Below are 27,724 nucleotides of genomic sequence, written 5' to 3'. Positions count from 1 at the left end.
GTGTTAAAATGCAGACTCCGACATCAACCTTGTATTTCACTGTCCGCAAATATGTCTTATCATGTCCAATATGATATCAGTGTGTTGTCATATTCCTCATTCAGCATTTGGAGCCCTCACACTCTCCTTCCCTCAGACACTGTGATGTCACAGGTCATATTGTGTAAAGTCTCAAAGAGGATTGAGGAGGTAGGGTTTGGAGAGGAGGTAAACTCCACACATGCACCCAGCCCAACATTTGTGAATATGGTCAGGTTTAAATATTTTATGGGATTTACAAAAAATGTATTATCACCTGTCATATACATGCCTTTGAAATAACACCATCATAATTCCAACTAATGCAGTTTACCTTTCTGTATCTATATTGGTGTTGTTCGATGATGATGTAACATCAGAAGGAGGTGATGTAGTGCAGCTTTCTGTCCCTGTCCAGTGTAGTTCCTGTTGAGAGCCGCATCAAGGCTCCCTCTGGAGCTGTATCTCTTTTACTTAACAGGGACCGTCACTGTAGCTTTTACAAACCACGACTTCCCAGCAGCAGTCAAGCATTTCTCACACCGTTTCATCATCTACACATATACTGAGGATTTGGCTGTGCACCAAAACAATTAAGCTGTTCAGTATGGATGACTGGATGTTCTAACGCTGCCCGTAGATGGCAATAATTCACACACAGAGCCCTGATGCCAACAAACAATTCAGAGGTTAAAAAACCTATTCTACTACCTGGTAAAACATAAAAGACGTTGGAATAACTAAAACAAAATATATATAAGAACAGGTGGAAACAAAGCCAGGATTCAAACTCTGTCACATCTGCACTGAAGTGCTGGAAGCGTTGATGAATGTTTTATTTTATTCAGTGCACCAGAAATAAATCTCTAAAAAGTTATTTCTTTCTCCCAGAAGACCTGATGGCAATGCTCTTCATCACGAAGGTATCAAGCTCATGGCTGTTGTTTTTTTTAACATTTACCAACCTCACTAGAGAGGCAGATATCATACTATGCTAAGTATAGTTACTAGTTACTTTTCAGATTCCAACTTTTCAGATCCCTGATGTGAAACTAACTCAGCAGCATAGAAAGTCATTCTTATGTGTAACGTGTGGTATATAGTGTCTTGGCCACAATAAGGTAGGTGGGCATTTCTAAAGTATGTTACATATAGAACATGTTAATAGAAAGGAACAAAAACTGGCACAAAGTGATGTCTGCTAGATAGATAGGGAACATGTTTGTTTACTCGTTTATGTGCATAGGTTTCATTCATTCTGGAGTTTCCACTTTAGTTAACAGCTGCTAGTGAAAGTGTGTTTTTAGTTTTGAATGCTCACCAAGGTTTTGTAGGTTTCGTGCAGAGCGCGTGTTTCTTACATGTTCAGTAACTCACCCTAATAAAGAGCCTGTGGCGAAACACTGCAGCGGAATAAAGAAGAGCAATTTTACATATTTCTTCTCATTAGAGTTTTAAAAGTGGAGAATTCTTTAAACTATCCAACATGTTCTCCCTTCAGCTTGCCCTTGTGCTAAAAATAAACTGGACTTCTGTCTGTTGGCTAAATGTAAGTCTAACCCTTCATGCAAAATATGCAAATCAGCTCTGATTAATCGCCTTGTCACTAATCCTCACAGTGGATTCTTTTCTAGAGTGAAGGGTCCAATTTGCATATCTCATTTTGCATCGACTCTTTTCTGATGGAAACCTGGTAATTATGGTTCAAGCTTGGCCCCGCTGCTCTATTAGTGAGTGAATGTGACCTGCCAGTCGCGCACAGGCCACAAAGGAATTTTCCTCACCCCCTGACCCGGACTCGTCAAAATATATTAAACACAGAGGACTCTAGCATGGATGTTTCTTCAATCATGACGACATATTTCAGAATGGCTTTGTCTTTATAACCCCGGGATGTCTTTCCTCGCTGACAGATTGTGTACCTTCTTCAAAAATAAATGGTCTGCTCGATCTTAAATCTCAAACCTCCCTGTAGAGGAAGCGGGTGTCCTTTTCAGAACAGTCAAATCTGATAAAGTACAGCCTGGCACAAGATGTACTTCATATAGTCTGACAGATAGGGATTTTTTTTTTAAAGGCACTTCAAATAATCTCATGCTCCAGCTAATGGCAAAAGTTAGGATGGCTTAAAGAACAATAGGAGCTTTTTTGAACACAGTCGATTGAGCTGAATATGCTGATGGAACCAGATAATAACTGAAGTCTTAATGTTTTCATTTCATTGTAGAGTCTAACGTCATGGTAACTTAATGTATGTCCTGTTCTGTTTGGGACAGGGTTTATCTTTTCCCTGTTATATTGAACAGAGAGGGACAAGTTCTGCCAGACACGTTGTGCATGCTTATGCAGTAGAAGATACTAAGCGCGTGTTTCTTCATGTGGAAACGGTCACTTTCTTAGATTCGGGCTTTAGCACAGGACAGTTTCTTTTAGTTGCTTATCTGAACTGTACTTATCCAGAGTGAACAAAAGAGCTCAGAAAATCACAATCTAGACTGCTCACATCCAGCCCACCCCCTTTTTAGAACTGTTGCCATGTGGTCGACGTTACAGAGCACTGTGCACCAGAACGGCCAGGCACAGGAACAGCTTCTTCCCTCAGGCAATCCCTCTTATTCAATTGACAATAAACATACTACACACAACACTATCTGTACACTTACACACTTATATATCTAACACACATACTTGGTTTAAACATTACCAATTTGCACATAATAAACCAAGCTTCTGTCCAAATTCCTCATATGTATAAGCATACATGGCAATAAAGTCCAGTTGGTCTTTGGAAAACTTCACATGTCCTTCAACTCCCAAGATTATTAAGATATGCTACAGGATAATGTCAGGGTGTCTGTCTGCAAGCCGAAGCTCTGGACAGTGACCCTATAATAAAGTAATACTACAACAGAATGACTTCAGAGCCACAAAATCCATCTTTTGGAGAGGTTCAGTCAGAGCCAAGACCTAAATCCACTAGAGATGCTGTGAAATGAAACAAAGACAGCCGTTGACACCAGACGTCCTAAGAATCTGTCTGAGTTAAAAGAGTTCTGTGAGAAAAAAATGGTCCAACGTTCCTCCCGGATATTGTGGAAATCTAAATCACAGCTAAAGGAGGAGCTTGTTCAAGGCTAAGGTGGTTCAGCTAGTTATTTACTGTTTTACCTTCTTTTTTCGACCATCACTCTGTGTATTTAATGGGTGTGTTCAGTAAAGACAAAAAGACTTTACTTAAACTAGGTGGTCTAGTGAGATTCAAACAGACCCTGCCTCCTCGCCTTTAATGGAACTTCACCTGAAACCACATCTTAAACAGAGGTCTGTTGGAATCGTTGGCACAACTCATGCTCAAGGCCACAACTGAGAGGTCTAAGGTTACAAAATTCAATATGAACAGAAGGGAAGCTTGTAGCAAAGTGTGGTGGACTTGAAACAGTGAAGATCATGGAACCACATCCTGTCCCATTCTCATCATAATTTATCAGAAAATGAAAAGGAGCTTACCTGTTTGACATCATAAGCGAAGAGGACGTATTTCAGGTCAGGGGAGACAGAATACTTGGCCACATTGAAATTTATCTAGTGGAAATTACATGTAGAGATAAAGACATAAACAAATAGAGGATAAATACTAATTCTGCAGTATGCACAGTGTGTAGGACTGAGCTTCACTTACAAATGTCGTGTTTGTCAGGACGATGTCTGTTTCATTTGTGAGGATGTTAAACTTGATGACGTGGCCATCACTGTTCCTGTAGATGACTTCTGAGTCTGTGTTTGGAAAGAAAGGGAACAAAGACAAAGCATATGTGTGAAGAAAATTGGATTTTGAAAGCACAGCAACAAAACACTGAACACCTTCAAAACAAAAGCAACAAAACACTCAAGCAGCCATTCTGTTCACAACTGCAAATATGCCATTAAAACAAATGCTTTCTCAGCCTCAGTGTTCCCTCAAATTAAATAACAGCACAGACACAGCAGAAAGCCAAACAGGCTCAAGACTGAGGATGTAATGTGATTAACTGTGGGAATCGACAGCGAAATTTCACTGCCAGACAAACACAAAGGGGAGGCCCACATTTTTCATCTTCAAGGTACCACAGTATGTTGAGCATTAATGAGAATTGAAAAGAGAATTGTGTGGCACAGCCAGGAAAACATCTTTTGTGCTGAGCTGGATTGGTCGGACGTGACTGCGCTGTTTGTTCTGTGGCAAAACCAAACATTCAGAAACATGGTCCACATTAAATGTCGTGGAATGAGGCAATGTGGTTGGGGGGGTTATGAACAATAATACCTTTTTGTCAACACAATAACACACGTGTGTGCATGCACATGTGCATACATAGAAATACACTCAACATACACAAAAGGTTAAAAAACTGTAGAGCAGCCACAATAACTAAGCATGACCATAGATAGAATGCCCAATGCTTACATTTACTAATTATGTTAATGTTTGCTTAAGTAGAAAGTGTTATATATGGTAAAAATTAAACACTTAGCTCTGCTACGTCACACGTGCCAATTGCTTTTTGCAAGAAAATATAATGTTTAGGAAAACAAAAGTAATCAAGATACAGGTAAAGAAAGCATCTTTATTTTAAGAAAATAATAGGACTGACATTTTTAGTGTAATGTTGTTGGTTCGGTTTTGTTTTGTTTTGAAAGGACAAAAAATGGAAAGACTTCCTGGACAGTACATATTGGCTTATACACACACACTGTAGCTCCAAAGCTTTGTCCTCTCCTTTAGACATAAAAGCTCCTCTACGCTCCAGTAGGGACAGAATGTATGTACATACTTCACTTTTGTTTTGTGTTTTAGATAAATTAGAACAGCACAGATTGATTTCCTTAATGGTCTCTAGACTGCATCCCTGTCATGTCAGCAGCCATGTGGAATAGCTCATTACTTTAGCAAAGACTTAAATTTTCAACATCCATATTTGTCCCCAGGATGGCTGTGAAATGAAAAAAGATGTGAGCCTCATGTTGAAAATATGTTTTATCTTCCAAGGTGGACATCCCCTCCAAACTAACGTGTTTGTCATCAAAAATCACTTCTCTAGCTTCCTCAACAGAAAATGGTTTTGTCATGCCTTATTCTTTACTGATCCTTGATGAAATATGGAACCACGCAGCCCCTCAGAGTTTCTCTTTACATTAATGCAATGTTTTACCTGTCAGTAAATTGTTTACCACAACACTGGCTGTATGTACACTTTGTAAGTATGTGTGGGAGTTGTGTTTTAATGCAAAAATCTATAACTGCTTATTCATATATTATTTATTTCTGCATCTGTGTAAGCTTTTTATATGTTATGTTGTTTAACTACAATTTAATTTTACAGTTTTTGTATAACCTTTGGGTCTGGGACACCCAAACACCACCAACATAATATACATATGTATAGGCCAATACTTCCTAATATACTGTAATTTCATACGGTGTAAACCACACAAACATCTAAGGTCAATGTTTTCAGTCCTGTCTGAGCTTGAAGTGAACTATGAGTTCTCTTCACAGATCACATGTATAGGGCAGTATCATTATCTCTCCAGGAGCTGACTGCATAATGGGCTGCTGTCTTAATAAATTAATACAGTACATGCACTGTCAGTGAAAACTACAGGGATATCTTCCTAGTAAATGGTAGTTATAAATTCTTCTACTGCTGTAAAATCCCAGAAGCTGCTCCAAATGTATGGGAACAGCAAGGTCAATTCATTTCTGTTTGCTTTTGAGCTCAAAATATGGATACAAAATGATGGTTCAGAATTCAAGCATTTACCGTATTTCATAGAATTTACATCACAATACATTCAACAGCATAAACCATCTGCACAACACATTTCATATCAGATCACCCATATGTTAAGAGATCAAAAATATTGGAATGTATCACAGACAGATTTCTTGTTACCAAGGCGTGTCCTGAGATTTATGGTTCAAACAATAGCTTGCAATAGCACTGCTATTTAGCTTGGGTTTTACCTGTGAGCGCTCCATTTCATGTCCAAATGGATAAATCAACAAGACCAGACAGCTGTCTATGGGTGGAAAGGGAATTGTCCCAACTTCCCAAAAATGAAAGAAACTACTAGTGTAGTGAGCAACAAGTAAAGGTCTACAACAGCTGATGATGGAGCCAAACCAACCAAATGTTTTTTTTTTTTTTTTTTTACATTTTATTTAGTCTTTCTTACCACATATCATCTGTGTACAGCAAAAACAAATTAAATGGCCTCACAATTTCATTACTATTGTGGGGATTGTATAACCTACCAGAATGAAACAGCTTAAACAACAACAACAACAAAAGGCAACGTTTAATTGTTTTTCTTTTTCATGGTAAAATATCGGTCTAGCAGTACTGCATTTGTTTGCTTGATTACAACATGAAGTGATGGCTCCTTCGAACTTGCCTGGCAATCCCAGTAATAGATATCATCATATGAGACAGGCAGGGTGCATAAGTCTATTGTTGAAGGCCAGAGACCGTTCTAAATGAGAATGCTCGGAGCATGTAGAATCAAAATTACTTGTCACAGCTTTGGATCTCATATTCGCATCATCTTGTTTGATTAACAAACTTGTTCTAGAGTTTCATTCTGCCTGCACACTACAGTGGGTATTAAATGATAGGCATGCACTGCAGATGCAAGTGTCTTTGTGTATAAGCAGCCGAAAGATATAGTAAATATGAAGACAAACATTTGTATTCACATCTTGACAGAATACCTATGTATAATGACATTGACAATGACATTCATTTAAAGATATCAACAGAATGGGCAGGAAAGACTCTGTTCACTGCCAACAATACTAAAAGCTTAGCACATATGATACAGTAACAAGTACTGGAAGTACAGTAAGGGGGGCAACAAACAACATCCATGCGTGAGTATGACCAGATGTTATTAATCAGCTGGTAGCCAAAAATGACTGGGAAAATAATCTGGGAACATTAATAATAATAATAATTCAGTACCTGGTAATATTACATAATAAGTCAGTAATATATTACCCAGAATATTTTATCATCATTATAGTCCAGCCTGGAAGAGATGGGAGACCTGATCTGATCTGCAGGTTTTCTTTTCCATCCATAGGACAGCCAGTGTGGTGTATGTTGTACAGATTGCAGAGCCCCCCCAGGCAGATTAGTGATACCAGGCTATATAAATACAATAATAAAATAGACCTGACTTTTTGGTAGACTGATAACATTACAATGAGTGGCCGAATGCTGCCAATAGCACAAACAGAAATAGGTACTGGAACCAGTGAGGAGTGGATGTAAAATCAATTTTGGTGAGTTTTTATTTTCTTTATTTTGCCCCTTGCAAATGTCTGTGTAACAGGAGACAGTTAAACAGACGAGTGTGAACTCGTATGTGACAGAATACAGTACTGTATGCATGGTTGTGTGTAAGGGTCAGGATTTCTGAGGTTATCCAGTGCCACTGTGAGTCATGTACAGTTGTAATAAAGAGCTTTACAAGAAAGCGCAGCTGTCTTTCCTGAACTCCATGGTAATCCCAAACAGCTGGCAAAGCTGCGTTTGGATGGTGCTCTGCACTACAAGGAATACATTTCCCCATTTTCACAGTGCTTCTTCTGGTCTTATCAAATGTCACCATCAGTGCTGAAGAAAAACTGTTAAATCAGTCACATAATAAAACTGTAGCGTGATTCATGTAACTGTGGTAGAAAAAGACAGTCATTCTTTAGAGCGGCATGTTCTGCATAAAAAGTCAACTGTGTGAAATTGCACAACAGTAGCAAAAGAAGCAGATAACACAGAAATATATCACTGGCAAAAACTAATATGGCTCCAAAACTGTTTGTCTCAGGCAGCTTCATTTTCAAAAGTATCCAAATAATTTTTCATTTAACGTCCAGCCGTGTTAAATCAGCACATGCCTATGAGAGAAAAATAAATATTTAGAGCAGATGAAAAGCAAGTCATTGCTGTGATCTTTAAAACATTACCATAGGTCTCTGCACTGCTCTGCACTTGTCTCCTTTAATAATGAAACGTTCCTAGCTAAAAAAGAACAAGCTAAGACTGTAATGTATAAGTAATGCCCTACGTCTGTAACCCGATGAATAATGAAATGCCTTTTTTTTTTTTTTTCTATCAGCCTTAACTCTGAGACTTAGGTAGACTGGTGTGCAGAGAGATTCACAGGGTCTCTGAAGTTGAAAAGGTGCATCTATCAGAGGTAAAGTAATTACGTTTTATAATATTCATATTCAAACATATTAGAATAGCCAGTGTTGGGCTGAATAGAAACCTTACAGTACTGAATTTATATAAGTCTTAATGTATGGGGCACATTTCATTACTTTCATACGTCTCTTTTACGCTGTCAATACACCACCTTGCCATTCTGTGTAAAAGGTATCATACCAGTGTGTGCGGGGCCTGTGCTGTGCCTCTTTTCAGCCGCCTCAAGAAGTAGTGTCAGCATTTAAAACATGAATCAAACTCAAGTCAAGCTGTCATACATTGTGTTTATTGTGTTAATGATTACTGTTACACTCAGCTTCATTTGAGCTCTGTGTTGAGCAATTAGAGAAAATACCGGGCTGGAAAGTTGAGGAGTCCTGCAAAGGACACACTTTATGTCAACTGTGTTTGAATCCAAATCATGACCAACATAAGCGAAACAAGCAAAAACCACCGTTCATCCACCAGTAATGTGTATGTACAAAGCGCTTGTTAAACGTCCGGTTGGATGTCGCATGAAACATCACACCACTAATGCGAGGGAGAGCTAGTACTTGTGTGAAATGAACACTGAAGCATCATTAGCGAAGCTTTATTAGGTTCAGTGTAAACCGGCAAAGGTGTCCGCTTTAAGAAGTGAACTCTTCTCACCAACATAGCGTGACACTGCAGGTTTTCTGTAAAAAAAAAAAAAAAAAGGGCCACAGAGGGAAATGAGTCTTAAATTTAAGTCAGAAACAGGACTGAATTAAAAGCAATACAATAACAGTATTTCTGTTGGAGGATGCAGTAGCCACTCTTGAAAATCTCTGCTCTCCGTCCTCTGATGATTTTGTGTTGAAAAGACCAGTGATCCATGAAAGGGAAGGTGGTGTCCTTGTATAAGTTGTTCACAATAGTATTACTGTGTGCGTAGCTTGGGGGAGGACAATGGGACTCATGCACGAAACACTCAAATAGGTGAATTCTTAAGTCCCATTATACCCTTACATACACATCATGCAACAGGAGTGACTGAAGCTAGCTTGGTGCATTCACCAATTTTCATGTAATTAAACAATTAAAAGTCTATAATGAGCTGTGATAAGATAAAAGATTAAATTCTCTCCACTTTATCATCTTCAGATCCTCTTTTTGTCATCCTGTGACACTGTAACGAGAGTTGTGAACCATCTTTTTCTGGTCATTTTGTGTCTCTCTGTGGTCATTTTGTGTGTTCTTGTAGTTATTTCATTGACTTTACAACAAGGAAAAGTAAAAAGTCTCCCTGGCACCTTACATTACATTTGTATAAAAGATGCTTTTCTAGATGAACCCAAGCTAAGTGAAGAAGTAGTAAGCTCCGGGAGCAGCTTCTCATAACACCTATGCAGCCGCCTACACAGTATCTGATGTTTGCCTCGCAGAGCACAGTGACAGGTGGATATACTGCAGATATAATGAAAAATAGTTTAAAGCTTGCTTATTCACCTTGGTGTCCAGCTGACCATCAAAAGCTTTTGACATAAAGATTACATTCCCTATAGAGCAATTTCTACAGATAGCTCACAGCACATCACCAGGATGCCAAAAGGTGAGAACATGTATGACTAAAACAAAAAAAAAAAAAGCCACTTTACCCAGACTGTCAAGCCCTCAACAGTAATAATGCCTAGAAATTCTCTCAAAGAGCATTTCTTTCCATACACAGGAGTCATTGGAGGAATAAATGAGGCTCCTGTAATGATATCCCCCTTCCAGTGTTTATACTTAGTGAGCCAAAAGACATTGTAATTTTCCCTCGAAAAGACCAGATTTATTTGGGTTTTAACTGTCCAGCTCCAACATTTGCTGCCCACATAACTGCCAAGAGTGTCAGGGAATAAAAGACCAATTCTGCTGCTGACCAGAGGCAGGAAAAACATTCTTCAGTCTTTATTGTGACCTATAGAAGGCAGAGATAATGTGTCACCTTTAATCGCTTGAGCAAAATGATAATGATACAGCAATTCTGAAATGTATATGAAGCAATAAAAATGACCTTGTGCCTAAAAAAGCCATCAAACAGTAGCAACCTCGCTAAAGCTACAGCTAAAGAACCATAACAGCAGTCCAAAAAATGTTGAGTCTGGTTACTGATACGTGGGTATAAGGTAACTGCTTAACAGTACAAAAACAAACAGTACAAAAGTCATAAATATTAGCTCCACTCTGACGTTAAAATACACTAGACACAGAGTCTTCGCAGGGTCAAGGTTCAGGGTCTTTTCTTTAGAACCGAACTAATAATTATTTGTGGATATAACTGCTTTTTTGTTCTTTTGGCTTTTATTGTGGCAGTATTAATAACATTAATTATTTATATAATTTAATATTTTTGTAACATAAATATTAACAAAAATTCAGCAAAATGTCTATATTTTCATTATTATAAGTAGTACATGTATAGCATTTTTTTTTATTAGGCTATTGTAGAGAGAACACAAAGCAACCATAGAAGAAAAAGAAAATCTGAGAGTCTTATTCATTCTTTCTTACTCTACTTAAATTTTACTGTTATGTTTTTATTACATGAAAGTAATTAATTTAATTAAATTATTCCTGTATTTACTCACTTTCTTTATACCAAAAAAAAAAAAAAAACCACATGTGCTTGCATTATTTACAGCATATGGGGTAACACTGGTGTTTTACATTATGGCACTGTGAGTGACATTATACTGATTTATCTTTATATTCTTTTTTTTTTTTTTTTTTCAGTGGAATGTATTAAGCTGAGTTTGAAATGAATAAAGTTAAATGAAAAAGTGTTTTGGGAGCATCTTTGTGGGGATATTTTGGGTTTAAACTATAGTAATAGAAATGTATTGGCATTATTTGGACCACATAAAATAATTGTGTTAAGTCTTACAATATAACATCAAGTTTGTGACTACTATTGTACAGACACAATGTGGTGTTAACATTTAGCCTAAACCACCATCTTTCTCTGCACTTAATGAAAGAACTAAAAAAAAACTGGAGCATAATTCAGCCAGTAATTAAGTTTTCTACAAAACATATTTGCATTTGGAGTTTACAAAGTAATGTTTGAGAGACAGAATTGGCCCCTCCAAACCCCAACCTTTTACTTTCCACCTCCCTGTTTCCTGCATTGGCACTACATTTTGCCATGGAAGTCACAGTCCAACATGAGCACGACGTGGACTGGGATGAGGTGAAAGGGAGCAAATCTCTGCAACCAGGTTCCAAAAATCTGGTGGAAAGCTCCCAAGGAGAGTGGAGACTGTTATAGCAGCAGATTAATGAAACTAGTGTTGGAACCACACATTTAGCCCTAACCTTGGTGCTTCACATCTTCCGCCAGTCTTTAATTCTGTCTTGTTGTTTCCCAGTAATGGTTCATGTATTCTATGTAGTAGCACCATGTATTATATAACCTAAAACATTTGTAACTCAGCCCATTTTTTGCAGAGCTGGCTGTAACTTCTCTGGCTAAAGTCGCTCACATAAACAAATGCGGGAAGGGGTTAGAAACAGGGAGAAGAAATTTTTGGCCTAACTGAAAGCCAGAAGAAGACACACAGCCAATGGAGTGCTGAGCATGGGGGCCAAATGGGAACTCTGTGCACAATGTAATATGCATAGCACAAGCTGAATTATTCAGCCAAGCTTGCGTAATGCTTGAATGCTGCGTCTGCATTCCCTAAGGTTCCACAAAATGTCAGAGCTGGTCAAGCTCAAAGCCAGCTTGTTAAAGATAGAACATGAGCACTTGGTTCTGCAGATGCTGACAGTAAATATGGCAACATGTGTTGGAGTGTAAGGTATTTGCCAGTGTTAAAGTGTTAATAAAATAATTTACCACTATTCGTGTTGATAAACAAAAAATAAAATCATTATTATCAGCACTTGTACAGACACAAATGTCATAAATAAATAAATATATTGACTGGCTGATGGATAAATGCTATTACAACCAGACATCATGATATCCTGCAAAGAAGGCAATTTGACATATTAAAAACATTTTTCAATTGTCCATTTATTTATTTATTTATTTACTCATAATTCAGTTACTCAAACATCACAACAGTAGATACTGTATTTCTTGAAGCCAAGAGTATTAACAAATAAAATAAATTATGATCTTTCATGTCTTGTCTCGTATTGAAAACAACTATAAAAACCTCAGAGCGCTTCTTGAAAATATGTGAACCCTTAGAAGTAATAACTGGTTGACCTGCTAAACTCAACCAGGGCCTTCCTGTGGATCCGACCTGCACAATGTTCAGGAGGAATTTTAGCCCATTCTTCCTGCAGAACTGCTTTAGCTCTGTCATATTCTTTGGACGTATCATGTGTATGAATCTCTTCAAGTTGTTCCATAGCATCTCCATAGCATTTGGTGGAGGTCTGGGCTCTGACTCAGTCACTCTAAAAGGCCCCACAGGTCCTCAACTGGCAGCTGCTCTAAATAGTTCACATCAAACACCAGTATCAGCATCAACAGTGAAGAGAAGACTTGAGGAAGCTGATTTCATGGCATAAAGAAAAAGCCAAAACTCAGAATGGCCAATAAAAACAAAAGACTGAGATGGGCAGAAGAGCACAGACATTGGACACTAGAAGACTGGAAGAAGGTGGTGGCTACAGATGAGTCCAAGTTTGAGGTCTTCGAATCAAACAGAAGAACATTTGTGAGACGCAAAACAAATGAAAAGATTCTAGAACAGTGTTTAATATCTTCAGTCAAGCATGGTGGAGGCAGCGTGATGGTCTGGGTACTTTGAATGTGGTAAAATAGGAGATTTGTACAGAGTGGAAGGGAACTTGAGGAAGGAAAGCCATGAAAATTAACAGCTAGAATGTCTAAAGTCTACCAGGCTGTAAATGCTTCAAAAGGTGTTTTTTTGTGTGTGTTTTGTTTTTTTTTTTTTTTGATGAAGGAAAGTTTGAAGAACACATTCATCATTTCCATCAAAATCATTCCAACCCTGTCAATGTCAGCATGTCCTGTTCTTTTTCTACATTTCAGATTCAGACCAAAGCCATGTGTATTTGATTGTTTATTCATCTTGGTGCCATCTGACCATCATAAGCTTTTGACATAAAGACTACATTACCTATAGAGCACTTTCTGCTGTTAGCTCACAGCACATCACCAGGACCAGAAAGTTACATTACAACTTAAGCAAATGCTATCAAACCCGTCTCAAATCCAACAAGCATACTGTATTTCATGTCCAAACCTGATACAAATCCAACGCAGTGTATTTCCTCTGGAAGCAACACAGCCACCTCGTCATTTTAATTTTAATAGTGTTTTGAATTGTACTAAAGAAAAAGCCTGGATTCATGTAGTCTTTTTTTTTTTTTTTACGATTACAAGTAAAGCATCTAGGCAACAAGTGCAATTATGCCTAAAAATTGACCTACGTGAACACACCCATTAAGCCTTTTTAATTTCTTTTCAAACTCAACACTCAGTTCGGGTATGCACCCTCTACGCAGAACACACTCACAGCTTGCTGTGTATTGCCAATCTGAAAAGATCATCCAGTACCCAATTGCAGGTACAGTGCGGTCTAAAAGGAGTTCTCTACCTCCATCTTTTCCTGTCATCTCTCTCCCGTGGATATCTAATAAAGGCTTTAAAACTGCACAACAGGGAAATTGGCCAAATCAGGTGACAGGAATTTTTAATTTGATTCATCACAGTTAAAGTGGTTAAAACTTCGGACAAAGTGGCAACGAAAGGACTGTATCTTATCAATGACCCATCAGAATAAAAGCAACAAATAACATCTGCGTTATTACTTCTGTTGCCCCTGTGACCGCTTACCCTAGGTTTGCAACCGATCCTACGTTACAGCACAGTGGAAGTTACGCTGCCATTTTTCACTCTGAACTTCTACACGTATCACGTCTGGATCAATTGAGATCACCGAAAGTGGTTCACCACAAGTTGCATCCAGTAACTGTCTGCTGTTGCTCTGAATCTACCAGGGTGCTGTGATTGACAAAAGTAGAGCAGACAAGTGGCTTGAATTAGAACACGCCCCTGCGATCCCTCCAGCCCCTGACTGGACTTTTTTTTTCCCCACCAGAGAAATAAATGAGTAGCATTTTCTGATTAGAACAGAGGATCAAGAGATAGATTATCACAACACCTCCTCTGCAACATGAACCGTTTAGACTTCATCAATAAAGCGATTTAATTAATTACGAAACCTTATTTGACAAGTTATTCAGAATCATTCTAATTGACTTGTTGGGCCTATCTACAATGTTGTTGCCAGGGCTCTGATTGTTTTTATTTACTGTTGTTTCATTGATACCTAGAATGCATCTGAAACCTACAGTATGTGTTACTGATGGCAGACTGGTGGTTTTCACTTTCCTCTACTACTCCAACTCCATCTTCTACTCCATCCATCTCGTCTTTGACTATTACACTACTGGACATTCAAGCTAAGAATAAGATGCAGCAGGAATAGCTCTCCCTTTAGCTAAGCACGCACTACTGGCTCAGGATGCATACGCTTATGAAATATTCAATTATTTTGTGCCTGCGTGTTTCAAGAGAGAGAGAGATTTTCAGCCATACTTCCTCTCTCGCATTGTTCTCCTCTCCCTCATCGTCACCATCATAAAACTATTTTGGCAATAAAAGCGGCTTCTTATGGGAATTATGTGACAGAACAAGTCCCAATTTCTCTTACAAAGCAAGGACTTCTCCACATCAGGGGAAGCAGCAGAGTCATCTTCAAAGGTGCCTTTCCAGCCTCCCAGCCTGCACCTGGATGCTGCATTGTTGTGTGCAGTCAGCATTTACGACTGTAACCTGTACTTCCCCTGTGGCTCTAACAGGAACATTTCCATCATGTCATGTCAAGGTCTCTCATCACTAGGTCATGTCATTTATTTTTTCATTTAGCACATAGACTGTAGGCTATATATAAGGGGCAGGGTTGTATTTCTCTGTTAATTCGTCTTTACAGGTACATGGACACCTCTCTCTCGTTCGTGCCCTCCCACCATCACACATAATTCAGTGATTGAAGTGATCAGGGATTGGATAGATGCTACAGCAGCTCATTACACTTTGCGTGTGAACCGATTTGTTGAAATCTCCGGGGCCGCTTTAATGAGACAAGGAAAGCATTAGATAAATTCGTAAGCATTATTTCAGCTGCTGTTATCACAGAAGACAGACCCAGTCAGTGACTGTTTCCATAAAGTGGCTACTGATATAGTTGGAAGGGATGAAGTTTAACTGCATGTCTTAGAGAAATGGGGTATGATGTGGGAATGAGATGTCGGTCATTCCTCATTGTCTCTGTAGGTGCATTTCCCCTAACCTATTTAGTCTAATTCAAATGAAGTTGATTGTACATTGCTGTACAATGTATCCACCTGGTGGTGTTGATGTTGTGGTGGACGGGGCAGCATGGGCAATTATGCCCAACTATGCAGGTACTGTACACAGCCCTATATGCTCCAAGCCTTGATGCTTGTATTGTCACACCTACGGATCATGGCTACCATTTAATTATTCCCATGCTGACTCCTGTTCACCACAACATTAAAGCCAGCAGGTTGGCTTATTGTATTGGCTGATTGATGTATGCTATACATTAACAGACAAAAGTTTGGACTCAGATAGAAATGACCATGTTTTTGAAAGAAAAGATTTTATAACTTCAAACTGATACAGAAATACAGTGTAGACATCTTTAATTTAGTAAAAGACTAGCACCCGCAGCACCTCCCTGTAGGTTACTTTCCTATGTACCATAGGTACCATGTACCAACCAATTGCAGCACTGAAGTCCTGTTCTTCTTGTGATATATTGTAATAATACCGGAGTAAAGGTCTACCGACAATATTGCTCTTTTTTGTCCTACCATACTGGGCTTTTTCTGGACATTTCAGTAGCCAAGAAAACCTCAGCAAAAGGGGTCAGAGAATGGTTCTCATTGGAAAGTAAAACAATTAATCAGCAGTATTTACTGTGTGTTGGTCTATTTTCTAATACTGTATTAGTTAAAAAATAATTTTATTAAAAAAAAACCCTGTAGTGCAAGTTTCAAGACACTTGAACAACCTGTTCACTTCGTCATCACTCTAAGCTCCGTCTATTATTGTGCAATAATTTCACCAGTTCCTGCACACGGAAACCCCTATCATCCAAAAATTGTCTGTAGAACATTTAAACCAGCTATCTTCCATCCACCACCCCAGCAGTGTCAAGGCTCCAGGGAGATTTCACTACTGGCTACTATTTATAAGCTTCACTATACTTCCTAATTGATAGTGTCTTGCTGCCTTGTGGCATCACTAGCATGATTTAAATTTCAGAACAGTTAAGTTGTTCATCATACCAGGCTTTGTCTTTGTGAAGATCATGGCCTGTAGTAGTGCATATGTGAGTTAGGTAATTGAGATGCCCTGCTGTTTATTATTTTTTTTCAAAGACATTAATGCATTTTCTGTAGTGTTCATCAAGCAAGGAGCTTTACGTGTTGTTCTGGCATGTTTGCAGTTCTTAGTTTCCCACTTCCTTCTGGCTACTTATTTGATTATCTCAGCAGAGATTTTAGATCATAAGTGTAATTGGTTATGGAAGAGATGACATAGGGTGTAACTCATGAAGTGCCCTATAAAAGCATAGAGAATGCTTGTGCTAGTAATATCACTAACAATGTGTTTTTTTTTTTTATTTCATCCCACCCCAGCAGCAAAACTTTCATATAGCATATACTGTATAGGGTTTCTTTGGCGACAGATTGTAACGTAATGGTGTCAGCAGAATTTCTTCTTCTGGCATTTTGACAGTTCCCAGCTTCAGGTCCACTACTCCTGGACAGAAGGAAAGTTGACCCTGATTTGCCTGTAGCCTGAGCAATACCAGAGGGACCAGAAACAGGAAAACAGACACACATACTATATACAGTAGGTTGCGGCAGTAACAAAAAACCAACAGCTCCTCCTCCATGTCTGTGGTCCTCAGCCCACTGATGTATCATGGGGAAGAAAATATTTACGAAATGTGTCCCAACCATGTAGTTTTTTCAGTTTATGTAGTTTTTCACAAATGCATCCATAGATTTGGTGTGTGTGTGTTTGTGTGTGTGTGTGTGTGTGTGTGTGTGTGTGTGTGTGTGTGTGTGTGTGCGTGTTTTCACTGCTCACTGATGTTTTTTTGTTTTGTTTTGTTTTGTTTTTGTTTCTGGACAACAATGCGGCTCTGCATGGAGAAACAGAAATATAAGATACATCAGATTTTGTTCATATTGCCAGAAGGATCCTTTAAGGTATTGGTCTTGTCCATCAACTGAAACATTCAAAATGCATTCCCATCACTGTCATAAATATAGAAATACAGATTCAAGCAGTCATATAAACCTGCCATGTTTAATTCATTGTGAAGCACCATCCTTTCACACCGGCCCTATATCTGAGACAGAACATCAAATGTACTGAGGACTTAATGAAGTGAAGCCCTGTGGCGGGGTTGTGCAGGTTATAGACGGAATATGAATGTCACTGCAAAATGCATTGTCCCTTAGGACCAAGAGGACAGCAGCACAGAGGTTTGTGTGTAAAGTGGATGGATCTACATTACAGTCACACTGCAACCAGGCACGGGAGCTACCACAGATCCATACTGAGTGTACTGGCTGAGGATATTTATTGCATAGTTTGACGTTTGTTCAAATCACAGGAATAATTTTACAGCCCCATGTTTACTTGTTTCAAAGCAAGACATTTGCGACTGGTCGTTGAGGTTAGAAAATCATCATCACCATGGTTAAAAAAAAAAACTATGTTGAAAGCTTCACATTTCTTTCCCTGCCAATATCCTGATTAAGCGTACTAACTAATATGTTTGTTCATTTAGTATAACCACTTCTCCATAACCGTAAAGTCAAAAGGTAAGGTATGATTTTGCCTGCCTACACCAATGTGAGTTTGTTTGGCTGCACTATACACAGATAAACCAACTGATCTTCTGTTGTGTTGTGTTTGAGTGTTTGTGGCCTCCAGAATTCTGGAGTTGTGGATACTGTTCAGTTTTGGACACTGTTATTAACCACAGGTGCTGCAAAATCAATAAGGGCTTCATTCTTTGAGCGAGGACAAATGGTTATGATTTAAGATGCATCTTGACCGATGAGACAATGTTAGGGTGAACCACAAACCTGGGCTAATTTTACAAATGACTCACTTTGTAAAAAGATAAAAAGCAGAAATCAATTGATGTTGTGTTGTAACACTAGGATTAGGTTCGCCACAAACACATAACCATGTTTGCAGCAGGAAGGTAATATTTGGTTAGAAGCAATGGTTGGGGCTGAACACCAAAACCTGTTAAATGATGAATGCAGACCTCATTTTACATTACGTTTTCAATGCCTTTTAAATCTAAGTAAAACAGATTTAAAAATGTCAGTTTCATAGCAGGTTTATGCAATTTAAAAAAAATAATAAATGCAGCAAAACATAAACTGACACTAATATACATGAATCTATAACCCCAATGCATGCTGGGAGGTCTCTTAAGATGAGTAGCTCATGCATGGTCAGAGACAGATAAAAAGCCATGACCCAAGGTCATTAGTGTCATTTACCTCAGCCCTCTCCACCTATCAAGCCTCTGGACCTGTGCCCAGATATTGGACCTGTGTCCAATATCCATCAATGACCTTATGTACCTGCAGTCCCTTGATAAACACCGGGCCAATAAACAAAATAGTGATCATGGCTCCACTATTCTACATTATTTGCCTTTATTGAAAGCAGGAGCAGTACATTACTTCATCCAACTCAATAAATCAATTCCCAAAGTGCCTTGCTACAATATAATCAAATTAGCTGCATGAGAATGAACAGAATTATTTTTAGCATGAGTTACTTTAAGCCACACTCATAGAATATCATTGTCTACTGATCCTGTTGGTAGCAGCCAATGGGTAATCTCAGTCACTCTGAGAATTTGTTTTAGTGTCTTGCTGTTTTATTTATTTTTATCTCTTTACCAAGTCACACAGATTCATCGTGAGCTGCCCACAACTTCAATATTTATCTGCTGTTGCCCACTAAGCCGGTCCAGTGAAGCTGTTGTTATGTCAGTGCCCTGTTTAGCTACAGTACAAGCTGTAGCTGTTTACAAAGGAGAAATTCCAACTGTTAATTCCAACTTTATTAAAGTCCCAAGCCTCTCTACAAGACCACATGTCTGGGTTTCCTCAAAGTACAGCATTATTGCTTTAACAGCTATATATAAACTTAAATACTCTATTTAGATCTGTAGATACCATGTGTGTGCTTCAGCATACTGTAAGTGTGGGAGCATGCAAGTGGATTTTGGTTACTACATTACCTTTTTATATTTATGACCCTACATGCAAACATAAACCTACTGAACACTCCACCAAAGCCTCAGACATATTCCTGTCTATGAAAAGCGACAACACAAAAGGCTACATTAATAAAGTTTATGGTAACACATCCCCAAGAGGGCTAAATAGAAATACACTTCAACTTTGAGTGAAACACATAGTCTGGTACAAGTCCAAGTGTGGATAAAGTTTTAAAGTTATGTCTTGTCATTGTAATCACAGCCATTAAGGACTACTCCAGCCTCAGGTTGTCAGCTGTGATACAGCAGAGTGAGCTGACACCAGAGGCAGGTAGAGTCTGGTGCTGGTGAGTCAGAACAGAAACTGCTGATGGAAGCAGCAGCTATGAGGTTTATTCTGACACTTTGTCACTAGTTGGACTATTTCTAACTATTTCTGGTCCAGCTTGACTTGGCTCTTGTTTTTGAAACTTTGGCCTTTTCTATCTGTTCTGTAGCATCATACCATACATAGCAAGTTTAGTTGATGTCAATACCTGGCAAAAAGATGGCATCTTCATAGGGCTGCATGGTTTGTTGAAAAAGTTAAATAGTGATTGCTACAGACATTATTGTGATTGCATATAGTAAATAAACTGTATGAATGTGGCTTGGTTATCAAGTAAAATACAATGGTCTGAATATGTGATATGATATGACCTATCATGAATATTATGGATCCAAACATTAGATTTAACTCACTCACACCGCATTTGCATACATTTAGATTTTTTGGTTAATAAAATAAGACAGAATAGCACAGAGTCAGCACCTCCAAGTCTGAAATCATGGCTCCCTGACAGTGAATTGCTCTGTTCAGGTTGGGAGTGGGTTGCTGTCCTAAATGACGGACTATAAGTATGTCTTGTTCATAAGTGATAGGTGGATTGGTGCAGCAGTAATGAACTTATTGTGCTGTAGCGTGCTAAAGAGGGAACCAAATTGTAGTTCTTTCAATTTACCAGTTGATGTCTATACCACCTCTTACCTGTGGTCACAAGCTTTGGGTATTGACTGAGAGAATAAGACTATCAATTCAAGTGCCTGAAACTAGTTTCTTTTATAATGTGTCCAGACTCAGCCTTAGAGATAAGGTGCAGAATTTGGACATCCATGGGTACCGCCTTTTGCAGCAAAGCTAGCTAGCTAAGGTAGTTTGGACATCTGATCAGGATGTAATGCTTCTATCTTTCCACTGGAGGTCTTCAAGGGACCTCTAACTGGTAAGAAACCCCTAAGGCAGACCCAGAACAGTCTGGGAGGATTATACTGTATATGTGATCTGGCCAAGAAATAAGACAGGATTCTCTATAAGGAGCTGGAAAACATGGCTGGCAAGGGGGACGTCCGGACTACATTTCTGAACCTGTTGCTACCATGACCTGATCTCAGATAAGCAGCAGAATATGGATGGATGAATTAAATAAGATGTATTCTATTGTAGCATAGCATACACAGCCCATTTAATACAGAATGATGTGCTATGCTGAGCTACCTCTAACTATACTATAATATACTGTAAAGCAGTTAAGAATTGGACACTAATACACAATAGAACCATCAGTTTTACAGTAATTTTGATAACACTCTGTGGTTTTCTACTGAGTTTTGAAAAAATACCTTTATTCATTACTATGTTTTGTCTCTTAAGCAGTGGTTGTGAACACTAAAACACTCCATGCTAAGATCTTCCTGTTAAAAGCATATAAACCCAGCGTAAACATCACACCCTCTCGGATGGCAAACTGCCATTACTTGTCTGAGAAAACCAAAGAGTCCACTTAACTCCAGACTGCAAAGATTGCACAGTAGAGCCTGTGAAAATGGAGTAGCACTGCATTATGCATTATAAGAACAGCAAGAAACATTTCTTTATAATCATTACCCATTTAAAAATACTCAGGAGACGCAGTGATATTATTTTTAAATGTGCCTTGTGCCTGGAAATGGACAAAAAAACAGCAGGCTATGTGTGTTTTGAAATGGTTTTATTCATCCAAATGTTATTTATTCCATTCCAAATCTTGGCATTTGGAGGGGAACTGTGTTTTACTTTTACTTGTGATGCACCTGCAATTTTAAAGCCTCCTTTCTACTTTTTAGATGGAAATTGGAATAAAGGGAAAAGAAATACTTCTTTCTACCCTCAAACAACATGCTATGAAAAGCTTTCAACTTGCCGAAAGTAGGCTAAAAGGTAGCAAAGCTGGAGGCAACAAAGCTTATTCACAGTCTGCTACAGTAAAAAAGGAACAGCTTTTTAAGAAACTCAGAGGTATGTAAAGTTAGACAATTTAACCTAAGATCACTTATTTTACTTTTGTTAAATGGTTTTGGTGATATTTAAATAAATATTCCTTTATTGAAAAAAACTGAGACTCATGTGTGGCCACATGGTTTTTGAGATGCTTGAGTCTGAAAGCCCTTTTCCTCATTCCAAATTAACGGCTGCAAGGCTGAGTACACCCAGTGTGAATGGGCAGTGACTAGTGGTTTTAACTCACTGCAGGCTTGCTGCTGAGACCTGTCAGCTATTCACCGTCATTCAATATATCACTGTCTTCCCTTCCAAGCCAGGTGTGAGCCAATCAATATCTTGTTAGAATGTCACCAAATGACCTTTAACAATTACACTACAATCAGCTGATACACCCGTTTACACGAAATGTCTTTTTACCGCAGCAATTATCCCAATTTCATATACAGTATGCTGTTTTCAAACACTTTAACTGAACCTAATTACAATGACCAACTTCTGCATACATTCGATCACAAAAGCAAGATCAACCTAATTGTTGAACATTATGAGCTGGACCCCTCCAATGGTCCTGCAATTTTACTCCTGTGTCGATGCATTTATTTTTAAATTGCCTCATTGTTTATGTGAAATACTGCATGTGTCAGAGTTTTATTATAATTTATTATTATGTAATTATATTTAACTGCCTCTCTGTTATTGTATTTGTGGTGACCCATATTATACTTATTACTCATATAAGTAAATGTGATGTGGGGTGATAAACAAATGACACCAATTATATAAAGCTGTGTTTGATCATTAGTTAATGGGCCCTAGCAGCAGAGCAGTGTTTCATTGTATTAGAAGTGTATGTATGGATCTCAGTGAGCAATAAGTAGGTCCACTAAGCAAGACTCACTTCTGGATGATCCACTCACATTTGAAGCATTTGATTTAAGTGAAATCCCCTTTGAAATCATTCTCTGTGCACATTGTCTGCTTCACTTTAAAACATGGTATTATGGAAGATGACAGATGCTCCATCTACTGCTTTGCTGTTTAACAAGGACTGATTTTGTGAACTGTACTGTCATTCATGTGCTGGAACAGCAGAACAAATTTAGAGGGGAATGGAACATTGATCTGAGAGGAGTCTGCAAAAACTGATTTTTCTGAAACTCCACAACCACATTTGAAATTATATTAGTTTGGATTTGTTTCAAATTTTGAAAGTCAACTAAACCCAGTAAACTGCTGCAAAATAAAACTGCACCTTGTGCCTCCAGTCCATTCATGAGTCCAAGTGGACGTTTGTGCCACACACAAGATATTATGTTTACAAAAATAAGATAGATGTGTGTCCCAGAGGTCTTTACCTTTGACATCAATCAAATGAGTTCATCCTCAGGCAGTTTTAAAACCCCCCTCAAGGTGTTTCTGTGACACCATGTTCACAAGAACATAACATACTTTTCTTTGGATGAACATATACAGTCTTCGTACAGCTAATTGAACAACCAGAGGCAGATGATGCTGCTACCTGTCTAAACCTAACCACCAGACACATACAGAGAAATCAGATATCAAGTGATCAGTTAATTACATCTTTCAACAAACCACATAGAAGGGTCTCTGAAAGCAGGAAGGGGTTTGTTTGTATTAAGAAGAATCAGTCAATCTTCATTAATATGTATACTATGTATACACTTTATAGCAGCAGCAGATGTTTATTCATTACTTATGCTTTGAAAGGAAATATAAAGGAGAAAATTTCTGACAATTCTAAATTTGATACATTTTAAAATAATCATAGTTGTTATGGATTTCATAGAAAAAGCTACGCAAAAAAAGCTGCTGCATTGTAAGGCTGTATGCTACAGCACCCTCTGTAAACGTGCAGTAAGTTGACTGATGGCACCTGTTGAATGTCACATGCAGGGACTGCAGCCATCTATGCTGCAGTTTATCATTAGGATACAGAAACCAGCATACAGCAGCAACAAGTAATCTGGGGAGTGTGTTGTTCAGATTCATATCGTGGACTGACACTGATGCTATCATTCTCTGTTAGCTGCTAATCAATGGATGTGAACTTTTCTCTTTCTTCCAGCTGCCATATACTCTCTCCCTCTCTGTCGCTCACACACATGAACACGCTGGCTGATGATGAGCTCTTTTCCACAGAGTGTGACAGACATTTCATTTCTCCACTTGATTGCTGCAGTGTTTTACACTGCCTGTCCTTCTCTTTTTCGGGCTAAACATCACATAGTGTGACATTAGGGCTTCCTGACAGGTCCGTTTTTATGGCTGGGCATCATTATGATTTGCTATTTTGGCAACTATTTCTCAGCATTTTGGTGTTGAGTTATTATACAACTGATGAAACATCTGCAGTCCAACCTACAGATAGGAAAAATATTACTGAGAAATGGTAGTTTAGATAATACTGTAGTGCAGAGTCACCAAATGTCTAATGCACTAATGGCTGTCCTCACGTCTGACTTCAACACTGTGTCTGTTGAACATCATACACAATGAAAAGGGGCAGATGGAGAATTCAATGTCTCCATTTAATCAGTGTCCCTCGTTGCTCAGGGCAGTGCTAATGGGCATGTCAGGTGCTGCAAAAAATAGGATGGGCTAACGGGAGCTTAATGGAAGATAGAGAGCAGTGTGAGGCTTAAGGGAGGGCTCAACTTATTGCTGGGTGGCATCGGAGTTCACACACACTGTATGAGGAAGCTGAATATTTAGTCTAGGAGAGAAGGAACAGAAAGAGCATGTGGGTCAATCTCCCTGTGCACCCAGAGATGTCTGGCGAATTTAAGCAATGGAGCTAGGCAGTATCATAACAACCTTCATGCTCTAAAAGATGTGTCTGTGTGTGACACACATTTCCATGTCAGCAGCAGAGATAAACACACACACATGCACGCAGTTTTCCCTGCACTCTCAGCTTTAGCAGCAATTCCCAGCACAGCTTAGGGAGTCTCTAATGTTAATTAATGGGAAGCACCAGAGCATGCAATTCCTAATTAACCCCTGAGAATGATGCTGCAAAAGCTTACAAGTGGAAAAACGAGCCTAAAAAGAATGCAATTTACTTTTCAAGGCCTTGTTTCCCTGCTACCGATCCATATGTTGCAAACCACTTTGCAGATCATTGGCAGACGACAGCAACATGGCTGATGTTTTCTTCCTTTTGCCACCCAGCAAGTGTCAAGGGAATAGAGATTAATTGGCGTGATCATGTAGCTAATTAGGAAGATGAAAGAAAATCAAGGTGAGTTGATGGCTCAACGTAAGCAGACCTACTGAACTGAACTGCAAAGTGACTAGTCATGCAGTGAAGACAAGTCTGCTGGCACAAACATCCGAATGCAAATCAGACCATGATCTGGCTTTGACATAAAATTACTGTATGCCTTCCACCTACTGACAAAACGACAAAGCTATTTTAAGTGTGCACACACATGAAATATACCCATACAACTTGAGTTCAAGTGTGTCATAGTATCCACACCCCATCCAACTGCAGCTTGGATGACAACCAGTTCAGTGGCAAGTCAAGCCCAGAGCGTCACACTGAATGCCAAATTCATGATTAGCAATAAAAAGCATGGAAGGAAGAGAATGATTCCCCAGATACTGCCCTACTGTGAGTAATAGTGCCGAGGTAACTTCCTTGGAAAGAGGAACATTAGTAGGAAAGATCAGCTCGTTGTTTTATCTTGTGTTTGTAGTGCAACCATATTCTGAATGAATTTCTTGTGCTGCTTTCCATTTTGAAAGGCACTGCTCTAATTTAAGAGTGACTTAATCCCCTCAACCACATTCTTCAGCTCGAGACCAGTGTACAGTATATATGGGTGTTTAAGATTCAAGCACCACACTTGACATTGGCAGCTCTTTGCAGTTAGATTGTGAGCACAGGTTATGTTAGTATAAACGTTACAGTTAGAATTACACGTTTTACATTACAGTTTACACTTTTCATGTGTATGAACATGAGTCGATATTTACATTCTAACTAACATTACATTGCCATTCAGAGACTACACCCATCAGCCTCAGCTCCAAGAGCTCCAATTCCAGGCATTAAAATGCCTAGAGCCGATAACTCAAACTGATATGCCTGGGGACTGCTGTCGTCCTTCACCATACTGCCTGCTCCACCTGTGACATACAGGACCCTATGGTTCTGTGTTACTCTCCATTTTTTATCTTGGCAGTTTTTTAAAATGATCTAGTCTTATGGGTTTAGTTACTCTTTGAAAAATCAATTGGTTGAAGATTTCTGAAAAAAGTGACAAATTAACATTTAGTCTAAAGCCAGCTGAGATTATTCAGACACTGTCCTCACAATCAAGATGCAGCAGCTAAGTAATGTTTGACACATGTTTTTCAGTTGAAAAACGATTTAGTTGATGGCTTTAACATTGAAAAAGAGTCTGAAAGACCATGTGATATGTTATAAGAAAATTGTTTTTTTTCTACTTGTAGGACTGACATTAGTCATATTACATCAGGAAATAGACTTGGGAAGCCCAGGAATGTTGCTCTGCTCTCAGCATCATTATTTACAGTACTTGGCATAGCTACAGTCATGTCACAGGTACATATTAAAGCTTATGAAGCAAACACATGTAACATGTTAAGTATACAAATGTATCCTGTATTGTTCTGTCTTTCTGTCAGATAAATATTTTTACATTCACATAGGTAGAAATACAACGGGAGTAACTGTGGAAAGCTGGTAGCTTACAGTACAGCACAGGTTTTTAGCAAAACACAGCTTATTTTATTAAGATAGTTATTAACTGTGATACTGTGGAGTTGAGATATACTGTGGTAGTCGTTCCATTTTTTTACAAAACACTAAATCTCTCAGAGTTTTCGTTGAAGTACTACAGATTCTCAGCTGCATCCAGTTTCAATTTCACATAATTACATGTGTGTATTTCTGGGAGCTGCCCAGTAAAATTGTCCATCCAAACAGTCCACAGAGGATTTATTAATCTGTCAGCAACGCGCCTGCTTTTCAGGTAATAAAAAAGACGGATTTGATTGCAATAAATGAGTAGAAGTGACAGGCAGTGTAGCTGACTAGCAATCAAGTGAAGTTGAGTGGTAATTTGTATGAGGTAAACAGTATTGACAGCTAAAGGCTCAATAATGAATTTGCAGACATTAGTCTAGGAAGAATCATTTACAGAGCTGAGCAATGATTTGTATGAGCTGCATACACACTCGTACCAGGTGTGACCTTATATCTTAAAATGTGTCTGCTTAAAAGGCACTTCTACTTTATTATATTATATATTGTCCTAAGAAATGAGACTGTATATGGTACATTATATTAAAAAAGAAAGAGATGGCAAAGCTAAGCTTAACTTAAAGCTAGTTAATTAAACTAGCTTAAAGCTAGTTTAATTAAATGAGCAAACACCATTCAAGTTTAGAAAGTGTTAGATTAATATTTACCAGGCAAAAATTCAGCTAATCTAAATTCATTACATTTACAGTAATTAATAGTGACTACAACAAAAGCCAGTAATCCAACGAGCAAAATCACAAACTGAGTTTAAGGCTTCAAACAAAAATTCAAAGGACCAGTTAATTTGATATTGGGAACAAAAAAATGTCTTCAAGCACTGAGTGGAGGTGCAGGGAGAAAGTGGATTCAAGATGAACTGCACCTCGCCTGGACAGCAAAGGAGAGAGGCAGAAACAATGCTGCAGTGAAGACAGGCAGTTTCTAATGTTTCTAGCAGCATTCAAGCTGCTGTTTGTGCTGCAAGCAACAAATACTCACATCCTGTGGCATTGGA

At 38.6% G+C, this 27,724-nt stretch overlaps 1 protein-coding gene across 2 annotated transcripts in view; it reads right to left on the bottom strand.

The window, feature by feature from the left end:
* Window positions 1–27,724, bottom strand: part of LOC113173854 (inactive dipeptidyl peptidase 10) — a 158,968-nt gene that overhangs the window by 32,125 nt on the left and 99,119 nt on the right. For both annotated transcript variants that reach the window (XM_026377447.1, XM_026377448.1), the window contains exons 4-5: window positions 3,698–3,792; window positions 3,526–3,600 (exon numbers count right to left, since the gene is read on the bottom strand). In XM_026377447.1, the coding sequence (XP_026233232.1) occupies window positions 3,526–3,600; window positions 3,698–3,792 (170 nt within the window). The remainder of the gene's footprint in view (window positions 1–3,525; window positions 3,601–3,697; window positions 3,793–27,724) is intronic.

Source organism: Anabas testudineus, chromosome 21, assembly GCF_900324465.2.
Source record: "Anabas testudineus chromosome 21, fAnaTes1.2, whole genome shotgun sequence".
Lineage (NCBI taxonomy): Eukaryota > Metazoa > Chordata > Actinopteri > Anabantiformes > Anabantidae > Anabas > Anabas testudineus.
Note: the sequence above shows the minus strand (reverse complement) of the source record. Positions and strands in the feature narration are given on the sequence as shown.